The sequence below is a fragment of the Pelodiscus sinensis genome, chromosome 4 (assembly GCF_049634645.1).
Source record: "Pelodiscus sinensis isolate JC-2024 chromosome 4, ASM4963464v1, whole genome shotgun sequence".
Classification (NCBI taxonomy): domain Eukaryota; kingdom Metazoa; phylum Chordata; order Testudines; family Trionychidae; genus Pelodiscus; species Pelodiscus sinensis.
The window spans coordinates 17,867,551-17,882,974 of NC_134714.1; the positions used below are offsets into that span (position 1 = coordinate 17,867,551).

The following is a 15,424-nucleotide window of genomic DNA, read 5'->3' on the forward strand; positions in this document are numbered from 1 at the left end:
AATCGTGCTACATTTGATCCCAGACCGCGGAACCAAGAAAAAAGAAACGAGACTAAACAATAAAGGAGTGGCTGGATAAAGCAGGGAGGGCATGGTGCAGACTTGGCTCCCCAGACCTCAATTGCCAGCCTTTTCCATGTCCCCTTTGATTTGCAACCTCCGCGGAACTAGACAGACACTGGGAAAAATCAATGTCAAGAGAACTAGGGTAAGGTAGAAAGGTTCAAGCTCCCCAGGGCTAGGGCAAGGTTTGCGCCCCTCGCCTGCCTCTCTTCGCCTCCTTTGCCACCCACGCCCACCCCTTCCTTCACCCCTCCCTGCGGTTGCAAGCCCAGCATCACCAATCGATCAGGGTGTGAGGTGTGGGAGGGGTGTGATCCTGACCTGCCGGACAAGCAAATCTGCCACTCCCAGCTGGCTCGCTTCCTGTAAGTTCCAAATCGCAACCTACTTTGGTTGCAAACTTTGTTGTGAGCAAGCCCCAGCCGGGGAGGGAAGAAAGGAAGGAAGCAAACAGGGGGTTGGGCTTATTCCCGATGCCCCAGTGCAGGCAAACCATCCAACCCTTGTGGATTTGATTAGCCAGGGGCGGAGTCATTAATTTAAAAATGATAGCAAGTCTGAGAAATCAAAGGAAACTCTTTGTTTGCCAGGCTAAGGGGCAAGATGGGGGCATTCAGACTGGAGGTATGGGGGATACAGAGATACTCCCAGGCCTGGTTTCTAATTCAGTTTGCTCTAATTTGTAGCCTGTGTTGGTGTGCCCATGTTTAAAATGTATTGAGTCTGGGAAACTGAAGTCGGGGCCACTTCAGAGGAAAATCTGCCTCTCCCCTCCAGGCCCTGATGGGGCAAGGGTGAGCCGGGAGTGTTGCGGCCGGCGGAAAACTCGGACACCATTTCCATTAGGAAATGCCAATCACTGCTCCTGTTCAATGCAGCCATTAATAAATCCGCATCGGGTGCATGGGGGCAGTGGATGCAGGAGGAAAGTGTCCTCCAAGAGCAGCCAGGGACCTTTTCCCCTGCTCCAGTCAGGAGCTAAACAGCATTTCCAGCCTGAGCCACAAAATAAGGACCAAGACTTCCCAGCCCAAAGGTGAAAGCGAGCTCAGGTGAGGGAAAGACTGAGGAGTCACTGTAAAGCCCTTCCCTGGGCGCTAGAGAAGGGGAAGGAAGGAAGGAAGCAGAGGGGGAGATGACAAGCAAGCGAATGCCTGGAGTGGAGTGCTCCAGAGCGCCTAGCTAGGGCGCAGGGTCAACACCTGCCTTGCATGGCTCCCTTCATGTGTGGCCACATGCGGGTAGCACAGGGCCTGTAAGTCCCCTCGCTGTGTGATTTATATTGAGTGTATGCTTATTTCACTGCCACTCCCTCCCCCCAACCCCAGCCGCGCTGCCTGAACCCGGGGAATAAGCATCCTTGACTTGGTTCTGCTAATTTCCAACTGCGCAACATCCCCCTTTAAAATGCCCCTCCAAGCACCAGTTCTGGTTTTCCCTGCCTCGCTGCCTCTGATATAGAGGCAGCTGGGGGGAGGTGGAGGAAGTAGTCGACTCAACTACCCAATAAGCTTAGGCTTACCAGGTAGTCGACTACCCGCTTACATCCCTAGCCACCACATCATCTAAAGTTTCTGTACTTAGGAAACAACATTATTGTCTGTTTTAAGTCTCTGTCTTGGATCTTTACTCTAAAAGCACTAATGAAATGTGAACAGAAACAAAAAAATCACAAGCATCCATAGATGGTATATACAGTAAAATTTATAGAAAAAATAGATTCAGAAGCAAGGGAAGGAATTGTGTTTCTTTTGCATAGTGTCTGTATGAGCTAGGAGGTAAAATCCTGTTTAACTGGCTAACCAATTAAAGGAGGGGACTTCACCGGGCATGACACAGACAGGCACTGCTCCGGCTGCATGGTCAGAGCAGCCCCTGCTGTGGTGGCGCCGCCGGGACTGGAGCAGCTCCCTGTTGGCAGCGGGCAGGGAGCTGTTCCAGCCCTACCTGATAATCGGAACCGGTGAGCCTCACACGTTAAGGGCGAGGCTTACCGGTTAACCATTCACATCCCAGTATGAGCATCAGTATTAACTCCTGGGGAAACTGTGGATCTTTACATAAGCCCAGAGTTAATGGCCCGTACAGATTTTACTCCCTCCCCACAGGATAACTGATTTACATGTCCCTCCTGGGCAGCGCTCTCAAGTGAGTATGTCTGATTCAGACCAGCCAGGAGTGACTTAAGTCCCCGCCTTGGGGTGGCAGGGCTGCGCAAGCTTGCAAGACTCTGTCCCTCTCTCTTGCTATTGCAGTGTAGCAGGAGAGGAACAGGGCTGGAGAGGCCCCAGCAGACAGCTCCTACCATGTGCCAGGCTCCTGATTCCTAATCCGGTGCTGAACTACATGCAGCTGTTTCAGTGCTATGCCAGTTCACGGCCTAACTTTACTCCTAAGGACATCCTGTTCTTTGGGATATGTCTACGCAGCAAAGAAGAACCTCTGGCTAGCCTGTGCCAAGCCACTCAGGATCACAGGGCTCAGGCTGCAGGGCTCTTCCTTGCTGCACAGCCTCGGCTCTAGGACACAGCAGATGGGAGGATCCTGGAGCTCTGGCTCTAGACGGAGCCCATCATTCTGCACAGCAGCGAAATGGCCCCATGGCCTGAGCCCTACGAGCCCATGTCAGCTGGCACAGGCCAGCCACGGGTTTTTCTTGGCTGTGTGGACACAGCCTTAAAGCTGTCTGTGTTTGGCATGTATGGAAGCATCAGTGTTGTCATATGCTCTGAGGAGCCATTAATATGTGCCAATATGCCAAGTAAGGAATCTTACTGGTCAAAAAACCTTCCCTGACCCCTTTTTGCTGTGTTGTTCCAGACATACTTGCTGACAGGTATTTTAAAATAAATTATCAAAATAATTGTGCTATTTTGAGAAATAAAATATGCCGCATTTTAAAATACCTTGCACAGAATTTTTAATTTTGTGGTGACGCGTTGCCTTGGGAGCCGTACTATTAATCTGTTCCTGTCACTTAGCTTACAGCCTACAAAGCTCCGACTCCCAGACTAATCACTGGGCCCTTGGAGAAAAGCTCACTGGCGCTTTCACAAGTACATCAAACCTCGGTGGGTATCATAAATTTAGCTTATATCGAGTTCTTATGAAATAGAGAATTTATTTAAAAGTAACTGTTGGGTTTGGAATAGCTTCTAGAGCCCTGATTTTACATTCAAGGCATCTACTGCATCTTCAGGAGACATTTACCAGATCAGAAGAAACTGAATTAAAATATATTTACCTGGAGCATTAGTTCACATTCATCTCTGCCAACAAATATCATCTCCCGAGGGAGCCGGTGGCGAATGCCAGTGCTGCTCACCAGGAACCACGAAGTCACACTCATTTTGGTGTTTGGCACTTAACCTTTAAACATCCTGAAATAAAACAACACAGTTGTTAAGTTATTGGACAATAACAGAAGCAAGTTAATTAGCAGCCTTGAAATTAATCTGACTGCATTAAGGAAGTTTTGTGGAGGGTTATAAACAAATAATAATATATGGCTACCAGAACTCAAGGGATACAAAGTTCACAGGTGGTACAGTAGCAGATGTATTTCTTCACACAATGTACAGTCCACCTGCGGAACTCCTTGCCAGAGGATGTTGTGAAGGCCAACACTATAATAGGGTTAAAAAAAGAACTAGATAAAGGATAGGTTCCTCAATGGAGGATGAGTCCATCAATGGCTATAGCCATGATGGGCAAGAATAGTGTCCCAAGCCTCTGCTTGCCAGAAACTGGGAATGGGTGACAGGGGATGGATCACTTGATGGATGCCTGTTCTATTTATTCCTTCAGGCACCTGGCATTGGCCATGGACAGCAGACAGGATACTGGGCTAGACAGACCTTTGGTTTGTTACAGTATGGCCATTTTTATGTCCTTATATTCTTAAGGAGGAAGGCTCTCTGGCCCAAATATTCTCTGGGCACTGGCAACTCACTGCATCCTCTAGACTGACAAGGAGCACAGAGCATACTTCTTCCACCTCCCTAATCAAACATCTGAGCTGGTCCGTAACAACCAGCCATACCGACTCAGGGAGTAAGGAGACATAGCGTGCCCTCTTACCCTGCTTTGTGGGGTACCTGCATCACAGGCACAGCACAAGGCTGGGGAGGAGAACGGCAGGTGGGTGGGAAATGGCCACATACGAACAGAGAATGGGCAGAATCTTGGATTCCCCACTTCAGTGAAGCAGCCAGAGGAGCTCCACTGGTACATGATGGAGAATGCAACCTACTGGTAAGCTATCAGTAGCCCACTGCATCCCTGCCCCACCCCTGCAGCAAGTGGGAGGAACCAGCGAACAGTGTGTAACTTTCACAGTTTGCTCTCCACTCTCCTCCAGGACGGTGCAGCTACATACTTCCCATTACCCCCAACACACTCTTAGATCCCAGTCTAGCTCTAAAGTATGAATGCTCAGCCATCAGCAACACTGGCGCATAGAGGAGCTTGGAGCGTGACTTCTAACAAGCAACTGTGCCAGCAAACCCGTCTGCTGCTTGGGCTCTCCCACTAGATTCCTTATGTCCCTGGACAAGAGTAGATAGGGAAGAAAGGCATTGGGAGGGAGAGGGAGGGGAAGGGTTTCTTGTTCTCTCTTCCTCCCTCAAGAAAAAGGATGTATCACTAATTAGACTCCCTTTTCCTCCCCATATGATTTCTCCCCATCTTCCTCTTCTCAAAGTTTTGTTTTCTTTTTAGCTGCAGGTGAGTATTAAATCCTTATATTCCTGCCAGTTATGCCACTGTCTGCTGCAGTTCTACAATCCTGTATGTAATCAGGGTTGGAAGGTAGCCTGTGTGAGGTCCATCTAACAAAGCAGGATGTATCAACAACACTAATGGCAAGAAAGGGAAGAGACCATTTAACATAACACATGCCCCATGATCTCTGCATTACAGAATCTTCCTTCTGAGCATCTCAAAGACTACTTCATGAGCCCTGAGGCAAATATTACTATTCCCTTTTTTCTGTATGTAAACAAAGTCACCTGATACTAAATTTGCATGAAAAGATACAACTTGTTATTGAGCAATTTAGGCTATGCACTTTGGGCTGCACATCCTCTTTGCCTAACTTGGCTTTGAGATTGATATGGAATTACTAGCATGAGCAACATGAACCCATAGTTGTGATAAGACTATAAACACTACCCTGCATCAGTAAAAATGCCATCATCCACCCACAGCACATTAAAATGCGTTCCAAGATAGGGTTAGGGCTTGCCTTGAGAGGCTCAGAGAGTGGCTCTGATTGTGATCAGTCTTGGATTATGAACTCCTTGAGACATGGATCCTGATTTCATCTGCATCCCTCACAGCACAGTAGGTGCTTAAAGCTCTACCAACACATGTCCCTCCTCCCCCCAGCATATACTACTGTGTCTTCTTTCACTGCCTTTTTTAGCACCTGTGAGAGCCCTTGAGTTACACTAGGTCCTTCCATCCCTTGTTGGCAACATAAAAACATCAAGGTGTGAAAGATCAGAGAAAGCCACCTGCAAGCACTGCAGAGCAGACCTACGGGAAGGACTTTTCCTGCAGAAAGCATGTCACTTAAAAATCCACTCCCTGTCACCTGTAGCCTAGACAAAATAGCCTCGGTGACCTGAGCAAGCACAATGCCATTCAAACACAGATGCACACGGAACGTGCAAGACGCCAGGAGGCCTTGCATTCACACCAAACAGGATATCCAGGGACCCCAGACAGAAAAGACTGTGCTGTTACACTGCTCTTCTGCAGGAAAGCTAAGGGATAAAGAAACACAGCCCACCTCTCCACACTAGATTTTGCATCTATTGCCATGCAATGAGCCTATGTTGCTAGGAGGATGGACACAAACACTCTATGCAAGCTGCGATTGGCCCACAATGCAGAAAGTCAGAGGAGTAATTGAAGTTGCCCCCTCCCCTTAGCTAGATTCAGTGGAGAGAAGCTGTATCTTTAATCAGCTCTCATCCCTACCAGCAGAGACTGGTGAAACTGATGCTTATTATGTTAAGGACATTTCTAGGGGGAGAGGAGGGTTATTTAGACAAGAAGAGAAAAAAAAAGCACAAAGCCACCTAACCCTGCTGAAACATGCAAGTGTTTTTCAAGGGAGCGAGGTGGGGGGATACAAGCCGCACACTGGCTGCTAACGTGATCAAATCCATCACACAATGGAGGGGCAGAGATTGAGAACACAACCGGCTCGGGGAGGTGACTGCATGTGTGGTGGCCACGGATGCCAATAAAAGGGCTGGCTCGCATTTCCCTCCATCATCCGCCACCATTAGAAAGCTGCTGCCAGCCACCCACCCACCCACACCCAGGGAAAACACCACCCAAAGAAGGTGCGACAACAATCCCTCCAGTCTGCGGGCTCGCGGAGCGGGGGAGGGACGCCCCCCCCCCATTAGTCATGGGGAGGCGGGGGGGCTGGAGGGGAGACGGGGGCTCTTTGTCTGGAGAGGGCCGCGCTGGGGAAGGGGCTACAGCGACTACCCCCTGCCCCAAATCATGATGCGGGCGCGGAATGGAACAGAGCCGAGCCGGGGAAGGGGCGCGGATTCTCCGCCTCCCCTGGAGCTCGGGCAGACAGCTCCCCCCGCAGCGATCAATCGCCGCCACCGGGACGTGGAAAGGGGCTGGCGCCGCCGTCCCCCGGGGCTCCCCGCCGGGCGGATCGCTCTGCCCAAGCGCCTCGACCTGCCCTGCCTGCTGCCCCGCATTTCACTGCCCCGCGCTCCCCGCACGCAGGCCTGCCCGGCTGGGGCGCTGCAACCCAGCCAGGTGCTGCGGAGGCCGCAGGCCAGAGCCACTGAGGATCAGCTGTTTCCTGTCGGCGGCCGAGCCAGCCTCCTCCCATCCCCGCAGGCTCTCCCCGGCCCGGCCTCCCGGTACCTGCTCCGGCCGGCTGCTCCCCCTGCCAGCCCCTCCGCCAGGTGCCGGCTCAGCGCCTGCCTCTAGCCCGGCCGCCTGCCCGCCGGGCCGCTCCTCCGGCGTTGCACATTGTCAGCGGCCGCCGGGCTCCGTCCCTCTCCTGCCAGGGAAGGCAGCGCCGCCTGCACTTGCACAGCAGGTTCTAGACGTCAGTAGGCGGCTCCTACCCCGGCCGCCACCCCCCCCAGCCCGGCTCGCCCGCCGCCGCCCGCTCCGGAGCGCGGAGCCAGGTTAGGTCAGCTGACAAGCTGGTTTACACATTAAAGGTGCCCGCAGCCGCCTCCCCTCTGCGGTGACCCCTGGCGCGGCGGAGCTGGGTGCAGCCGCGCGCAGGGAGCAGGCATGTTCCAAGCGCAGCCCGGAGTTAGGACGTGATGAGGGGCAGGGCTTTTCCCTCCCACCTCCCTAGGAGTTCGGAACTACCCTGATGCAGCGAGTTGTGCGTGAGGCTTCCCTGGGACTGCAATCTGCCTGCATTGTCCACAGCGTGGGCGCACCCAGGGGTGGACGGTTTTGCTCGCAGGCACATTGCCCAATGTGCATAAGAAGTTGGCCACATGCTCCTGCGTGCAACCCCCGCTGCTTTGAGCACACCCATTCCTTGCACATGCACAAGTCAGGGCACGCAAGGGTGCGCATCTACTTTCACCCATTTGCTAATGAAAACGTCGGCAGCAGAAGACCTTGCCCTGAACAGTTGGCAGGCTAGTAGCTGGTTGCTGTGCCAAATTTAGCTGATGTGGCAGAAGAAAGCTGTCTAGCTCTCACTGGTATTTCAAAGGCGCCTCTACCCTGGTATCTCCACACCAGATGTAATGCCACAGTAGGCAGATCTTAATCTGGTTGCTGGGTACTTGATTTTTACATTCGTAATGAATATTAATAATAGTAACGTACTTCTCTTTTATAGTGTCTTTTATTCAAGGTTCCCAGTGGGCTTTGTAAACATTAATTAAGCTTTGCAACACTTCTGTATTGTAGACTCTATTATCACCAGTTTGCAAGGCTATAAAATAAATGGAGCAAATTCAGTGTCAGAATTAAGAATAGAGTTATGATGCCTCCTGGCCTACTAGAAACCAACAGACAGCAGCTCCTGATCCTCCAGGTTGCCCCCAAAGAGCTCTGGGATACATCAAGAAAACTTCTGGAAACCCAAATCAAACTGGGCCACATGGAGATGGGAAAGCAATAGAGCTCAGACTTAACAGGTTCTTAGACCTTCAGTCCTGCAGGGTTCTGGGACCATAGCTCCAAGCTCTATGTTAACACAATTGGTGTGTGGGTGCAAGGGGTTAGTTGTTCTGCATAAATTTCCTCCCTTTGGCTTAGTGGAGTAGGCTGAAATTCCTCTCAACATACATTTTAAAATCATGCTTATCCTACTTAGCTGCACTTTTGGAAGGAACATATCCAAGCGTGATCGACAAGGGATTGGAGTAATCTGGAGAGTTTGTGAATGGAATAAGAGGCTGTTAAAGAAAAAGTTCAGGAAAACATATGTTGTTGGTAGTGATTTATGAAGGTAACTAGAAAATCACTGATGCTCACTACTATGGAAAGCAATCAGCCAGCTATTTCTTACTGAAGGAAAACTGGAGCCACCCATTATTATAATACAGCCAGTGCTTAATTTGCAATGAAAGATGTGGTGGGGCTCAAGTAATTTTTTGTGGGTTGGTTTTTGTTTTTTTGTTTTTCGGTAACTGACATAGCAAGCCCAGAAGTGCCAGGGCTTGAACTGCTAAGTGTAGAGGTGCCACAGCTCAGTCCTGGCACCAATTAAGGCCAGCTCTGTGCTGATGCTGGTAGAAGGAAGGACCAGATTTTTAGACGTGCTGGGTGCCTACAACTCCAGAGGAAGTCAATGAGAGCTGTGGATGCTTAGTACCTACCATAGAAAATCAGGCCCCATGTAGTTTCCAGGCGCCTACATAAGCATCTCTGTTATGTTAGGGACATAACCAACTACTTATAGCAGCAAATGGTGGCACAGGTAGGGTTGCCAGATGGTTTCAACAAAAATACTGGACACACTTGACATTAAATTGCAATCTACATTACATTCTTTAGAAAATACCAGACATTTATATTTTCTCAATTTGTTTCCCAAACAGAAGCTCAAATATTGGACTGTCCAGTTCAAAACCGGACACCTAGGCACAGGATGGCAGTGACTGGCCACCGAGGACACCATGAGCCAGATTAACTGTTACTGGTGTTACATATAACATATGACTTCTACCAAAGCCAATATAAATAACTTCATTGACTTCAGTGGAGCTACCCCAATTTACACTGGTCACAACTGAATCCTGGCATCCTTTCTCGTGTCTAGCTAATACAGTGATTAGCACTCAGTGAATATTAGTAAATAATCATGCTTACCAGCAGGAAAAGCCATTGATTGTAAATCCCAAGGGCCTTGTAAGTTGCAAGAGTTAAGGAGGAAGAAATAAGCTATAGCACAAGTGAGAGAGGAGACTGCATTTCTCCTCTTCCTCCCCTACTCTAAAAGGAGTAATAGAACTTAGTTATTCATAAGTTGTAGTAAGATTGCCCACTTTTTAATCAATGTTTGAGTTCTTCTCTGGGAAATGCCTTGTGACTAACTGTAATTCAATGTATTGATTCTCTTCCAAGGCTATGTCTACTCTGCTGTTTTTTTCCGGCAGAAGATATGCAAATCACGCTCTAATTTGCATATCTTCTGCTGATCCTTTTTGCGGAAGAGGTTTTGCTGCTAAAAAGCCCCATGTACATGGGGCCATTTGTCAGGAAAAAAAAACCCTTTTTCGCAAGATCCCTTATTCCTCAAAAAATGAGGTTTACAGGATCTTGTGAAAAAGGGTTTTTTTCTGACAAATGGCCCCGTCTACACGGGGCTTTTTAGTGGCAAAACCTCTTCCGCAACAAGGATCGGCAGAAGATATGCAAATGAGAGCGCAATTTGCATATCTTCTGCAGGAAAAAACCCAGCAGTGTAGATATAGCCCACAACCTACACGATCTAAAATCCAGCTGTACCTGAGACTTTCTCTCCTGCAGCAACAATGCTTGGTTAGAATCATAGGCCTGAGCACAAGGTGTGCCGGGTGTGCCCAGGCACACTCTAATGTCTTGGGCTGGCTAGCCCAAGCCATTTTTGCACCCTGGGCCCCACCCGGCCCGACAGCACCACGCAGCCCAGCAGCACGACGCGGTGCCCGGGAACGCCCCTGCCCAGCATGGCAGCACGGCACGGTGGCCTTGAGGCGCCTGGGAGTGCCCAGTATGGCAGCACCTCACGGCACTCCTGAGGCGCCAGGGAGCACCCCCCGGCAGTATGGCGCAGCACCCTTGAGGCACCCGGGAACACCCCCACCCAGCACAGCAGCACAGTGCGGCACCCCTGAGGTGCCCGGGAGCACCCCTGCCCAGCACGGCAGCACGGTGTGGTGCCCCTGAGACGCCCAGGGGCACATCCACCCAGCCCAGCTGCACAGTGCGGTGCCCCTGAGGCATCCTGGGCTAAGGCCTGGCCGGCCTGTAGCTTGGGCCGGCTCTGACTCCAGCCCCGCAAATGGGAAAGCAGAAGCCGAAGGTAAGGTAACAGAGGGGATGGGATGGGAAGGGCGAAAAATAAGAGGAAGGGGTTTGTGCTGAGGGGAGGGGGCAGGTCAGGAGAAGAAAGGGGAAAGCACCAAGGGACAGAGAAGAGGAGAGACAAATGCCAGGGGGCTAAGTGGAGACAATGAGGAAAAGGGCAGGAGGGGAGGTGTAAGTGGGAGTGGGGACAGAGTGATGCTGGGAGAGGAGAGGGTAAGGGCACCGGGGGCTAGGGAGCAAAGGGAGAGGTTCTGGGAGAAGGCTTGAAAGAAGGGGTAGGCATGAGGAAGGCAGGGATTGAGCAAGGCATGTGTGAGGGCACGGGCATGAGGGAAATGAGAGCAGAGGGTGGTGAGGGGGTGGGCACCAGGGAAAAAGGGGGCAGGGGCAGTGAGGGAAGGGGGAGGCACCAGGAGGGTGCAGGGCTAAGGGAAGGTGCAGGTGCCAGGGGATTCTGGGGATGAAGCAGAAGGGCAGACACCTGCAGGGGAGGGACCAGCACCAGAGGAGAGAGGCAGGGCAGGTGTGTAGAGGGAGGTGTTAGGAGAGGGGATGAGGAGGGGTATCTCACATGATCAGAGTGGGGCTACTGGAAGAGTTGGCACAGGGGGCAGAGAAGGGCTGATGGAGGGGGGGCAGGTTTCAGGAGGGCTGAGGGCAGTGAGAAGGGCAGGAGTCAGGACAGCAGAGGCAGGTGAGGTGTTGGGGGCAGCAGGCACCAGGGGAGCTAATGGAGCAAGGGGAGGAGACATGGCAGCAGAGGGAAAAGGTAGAGGTTGATGAGATATTTATGAATAACTTGGGTGCCACAGTGGCACATCCAAACAAGCCATATGAACTCAGTACTGGTGTACAACAAAAAATTCATTCTGCTCATGGGAGGGAACTCTGAGGGAACACTTCCCCCAGCCTCTCCGCCCCCAAGTTAATGTCACACACATTGGGTTAATGCAACTGCAGGATAGTTGCATGAGAGGGGTTTGGTGAGGGCCAAATTAATCCCTGTTGATAGGAGGGTGGTGGGAAAAGTCCTTAGAAGGGGGTCACATGACACCTTTTACTTCTGGTTATGTGCTCATCTTGCCCCCAGAGTGTTACCTCCAGAGATGTGGCCAATGGGAGTCAGGGGGTGTGGCCAATGGGAGTCAGGGGTGTGGTTAACAGGGGTCAGTGTGTGGCTAATGGGGATCAAAGTACATTTTTAAAAAAGCAGCAGGACATTCTCATCTCATCAGGGATGTTTAAAAGTGTTTACTCAGGCTCATCAGTTAACCGCTTGTACCGTTTACACTGCCACATCCCTAATTCTCAATGGCAAACCCTTGCCTTTTGTGACCTTTCAGGCCTCGTGCAAAATACATCTATGTAGTCTAGCAGGTTAGCTGGCAGTAGATTCTTTGTAGGTGGACAGGGTAGAGAACTCTCTACTTTTAGGGCTATTTTCTTTGGCCCTTTATATCTGCTTATGCATTTTTGGAGTGTTGGTATAATTTATTACAAGGCCATTATAAATGAAAATAGACTTTACTACATTATTTAGTTTACTCTTTGGTTGTTGTGCATTATGGTTGATTTCAGTATTGCAGAGTTTAACTCTTAAGTGTTATCACTTTTTGTTGAATGACACTTGAAAAGTTTCTGTATTAGCCTAATCACCCTATAGGACCACAGTGGTACAATTTATTTAGCTACACGAACCTGCCATCTAGGCAAATCTTTGTTAGTTTATATCTATAAAAAGGTTTTTGTCACTCTATAGCAGCAATGGACAACCTAGGCTAGTGAGTGGGCTAGTCTCCTTCATCTCAGTGGGCTGCAAGATTGTAGTAACCAAGAAAATGTAGTGTAGTAACTGTACTAGCATTCCTAGAATGTGTAGGGTGTGCCAATTAAAATATAGCAGCACTTTAATTCGGTGCTGAGGGAACACACAGCTCTCACAATCAATGTGTGAATCAGCATGTACCTCACTTCCCATGCCCTTGCTTTATGTGCATGTCATTTTAGTAATACCAGTAGGAGTAAAATTATGTGGATGGATACCAGCAGAATCTGGCAACCCTGCACATGGGCAACAGTCGACAAAATCTCCCACAGGCCATACATAAAGCCCAGAAGGGCTGCATACAGCATGTGGGCTGCAGATTGCCCACCACTGTTCTATAGGGTTAGTGCCTTTATATTGATGTTATTATTTTGAGTGTGAGCACACCAATCCACCAGTGAGTACCATCAGTGTGGTCAATATTGTACAAAATATAGAAGTTACCCAAGTCCTTATTCCTTGGATCCTTGCTTCTATCTTAATAAAGTTCAGACAGACATACAGGGCCTAATTATACATTGCATTATAGCCCCTTTATGCTGCTCCAGTGATAGAGTGGGAGCAAAATGTTAGTGGATACAGCCCCTGAGGAATACTTCTAGCAAATGTTTATATTGGTTTGAAAGTTCTGGCACTGCTGTAGTCCTGCTGTTTTTGGCTACCAAACAGCTCCTCAGTGTTATTGCTGGCAGGCACATTTAAGTTAGATCTCCCAAAGGCTGCTCTAATTTACACTGATCTAGCTGAAGTCCTGCATACAATGTAGAACGTCATAATGGGTTTGAGTATAGCTATCTCAGATCCCTCTTTCAAAAAATTGTTCTCTGAGACAATGATAAGGCCACAGCAACCCCGGGTTGGCAATCTGTTAGGTAACTCATCAATAAAGTAGATAGCAAATAAATCTCAGAGGGGTAGCTGTGTTAGTCTGTATCTGCAAAAACAACGCAGAGTCCTGTGGCACCTTAAAGACTAAGGCTATGTCTACACTACAGAGTTTTTCCCAAAAAAGTTACTTTCATCCACACTGTAATCGTGTTATTTCGAAAAAAATGGAAAGAACAGAGAGGTTTTTCTGATTTTGGTAAACCTCCTTCTGTGAGGAAGAAACCTTTTTCTGAAAGAGCTCTTTCGGAAAAAGGCGTGTGTGGATAGGGAAGAAGGAGTTCTTTCAAAAGAAGAGGAAAGAACACAGGTGCCCTGGTGGCCAATCCATCCATAGTATTCACAGCAGAAATGTGAGATAGCGTCCACACTGAATGGATGCTATCTTTCGAAAAAGCAAACCGCTTTTTCGATGTGCTTTGGCAGTGTGGATGCTCTCTTTCGGAAGAAGTTTTTTTTGGAAGATCTTCCAGAAAAGCTTCTTTCTAAAGAAGCCTGCAGTCTAGACATAGCCTAACATTTATTTGGGCATAAGTTTTCATGAGTAAAACCCCCTTCTGATTAATGCATCTTATGAAGTGGGTTTTACCCACAAAAGTGTATGGCCAAATAAATCTGTTAGGGTACGTCTACACTACAACGTTAATTCGAACTAACTTAGTTCGAATTAGTTAATTCGAACTAAGCTAATTCAAACTAACGGATCCAGACTAAAAAACTAGTTCGAATTAGCGTTTTGCTAATTCGAACTAGCATGTCCACATTAAGTGGACCCTGAACCAGGCTTAAGGATGGCCGGAAGCAGTGCCGGCAGGGCATCAGAGGAGGACTTAGAGCGTGGAGATGCTGTCTCAGGCTAGCCGAGGGCTGTGCTTAAAGGGTCCCGACCCCCACCCCGGACAGACAGTTCTCAGGGGTGCCCCGCTTGCATTGCCCGGACTACCCACACTGGGCACATCACAGCACTCGGCCATCAGACCGGCTGCACTTGCCGCAGGCTGCCATCTGGGGAGAGGGAGCAATTGGAGGGCTGCAGGAGAGCTTCCACCCCCAGAAGACCGCAGAGCCAGCCCAGTCCTCCCCATCGGGGGCTCGTACCCCATTCCTCCCTCACCTCCTTCCACTTACCCTTCCCTAGCCCCTCTTCTTGATGTACAAAATAAAGGACAATTGTGTTAAAAAATGGAATCTGTCTTTATTGAACAAAACTGGGGGAGACTAGGAAAAGGAGGTGGGAGAGGGGAAGAGAGAGGCTGGGAGAGGGGAGGGCAACCACAATCATGAGGGGTTGGGAACAGGTCCCATATGAAGAGAGGCTAAAGAGACTGGGACTTTTCAGCTTAGAAAAGAGGAGATGGAGGGGGGACAGGATAGAGGTCTCTAAAAGCAGGAGTTGGGTGGAGAGGGTGCATACAGAAAAGTTCTTCATTAGTTCCCATAAAGAAGGACTAGAGGACACCAAAGGAAAGGAATGGGTAGCAGGCTTCAAACTAGTAACAGAAAGTTGTTCTTCACAAAGCAAAGAGTCAACCTGTGGAACTCCTTGCTGCAGGAGGCTGTGAAGGCTAGAACTAGAACAGAGTTTAAAGGGATGTGAGATCTAGTCATGGAGGTTGGGTCCATGGAGTGCTATTAGCCAGGGGGTAGGAGTGGTGTCCCTGCCCAAGGTTTGTGGAAGGCTGGAGAGGGATAGCACGAGACAAATGGCTTGGTCACTGTCTTCGGTCCATCCCCTCCAGGGTCCCTAGGGTTGGCCGCTGTCGGCAGACAGGCTACTGGGCTAGATGGACCTTTGGTCTGACCCAGTACGGCCATTGTAAGCTCAGGGCTCAGGGTCGGGGGTCTCAGTGGACCACCTTGATTTTCTTGCACACCTGCTCCTGGGTGGCCAGGCTAGCAGCTCTCCTGCCCTAGACGGCCACTTTCCTGTGCCTAGTGCGGAGGTCGTGGACGAGGTCCACGATGTCTGCACTAGGCCAGGCAGGTGCCCGCCTCTTGCTGTCTCGGGCAAGCTCCCAGGAGCCGCCAGCCTGGTCCTGGGAAGAGGGGGAGGGCTGGGGGGCATCGGGTGGCTGGCTCAATCCGTGCCAGGTGCAGGGTCTGCTGGCTGGGTGCTGG

At 50.0% G+C, this 15,424-nt stretch overlaps 1 protein-coding gene across 1 annotated transcript in view; it reads right to left on the reverse strand.

Annotated features, from left to right (window-relative positions):
- Window positions 1-7,478, reverse strand: part of CEP170B (centrosomal protein 170B) — a 93,871-nt gene extending 86,393 nt beyond the window's left edge. The window contains exons 1-2 of the mRNA XM_075926449.1: window positions 6,970-7,478; window positions 3,308-3,443 (exon numbers count right to left, since the gene is read on the reverse strand). Of these exons, the coding sequence (XP_075782564.1) occupies window positions 3,308-3,412 (105 nt within the window). The 5' untranslated portion in view covers window positions 3,413-3,443; window positions 6,970-7,478. The remainder of the gene's footprint in view (window positions 1-3,307; window positions 3,444-6,969) is intronic.
- Between the last annotated feature and the right edge of the window lie 7,946 nt (window positions 7,479-15,424).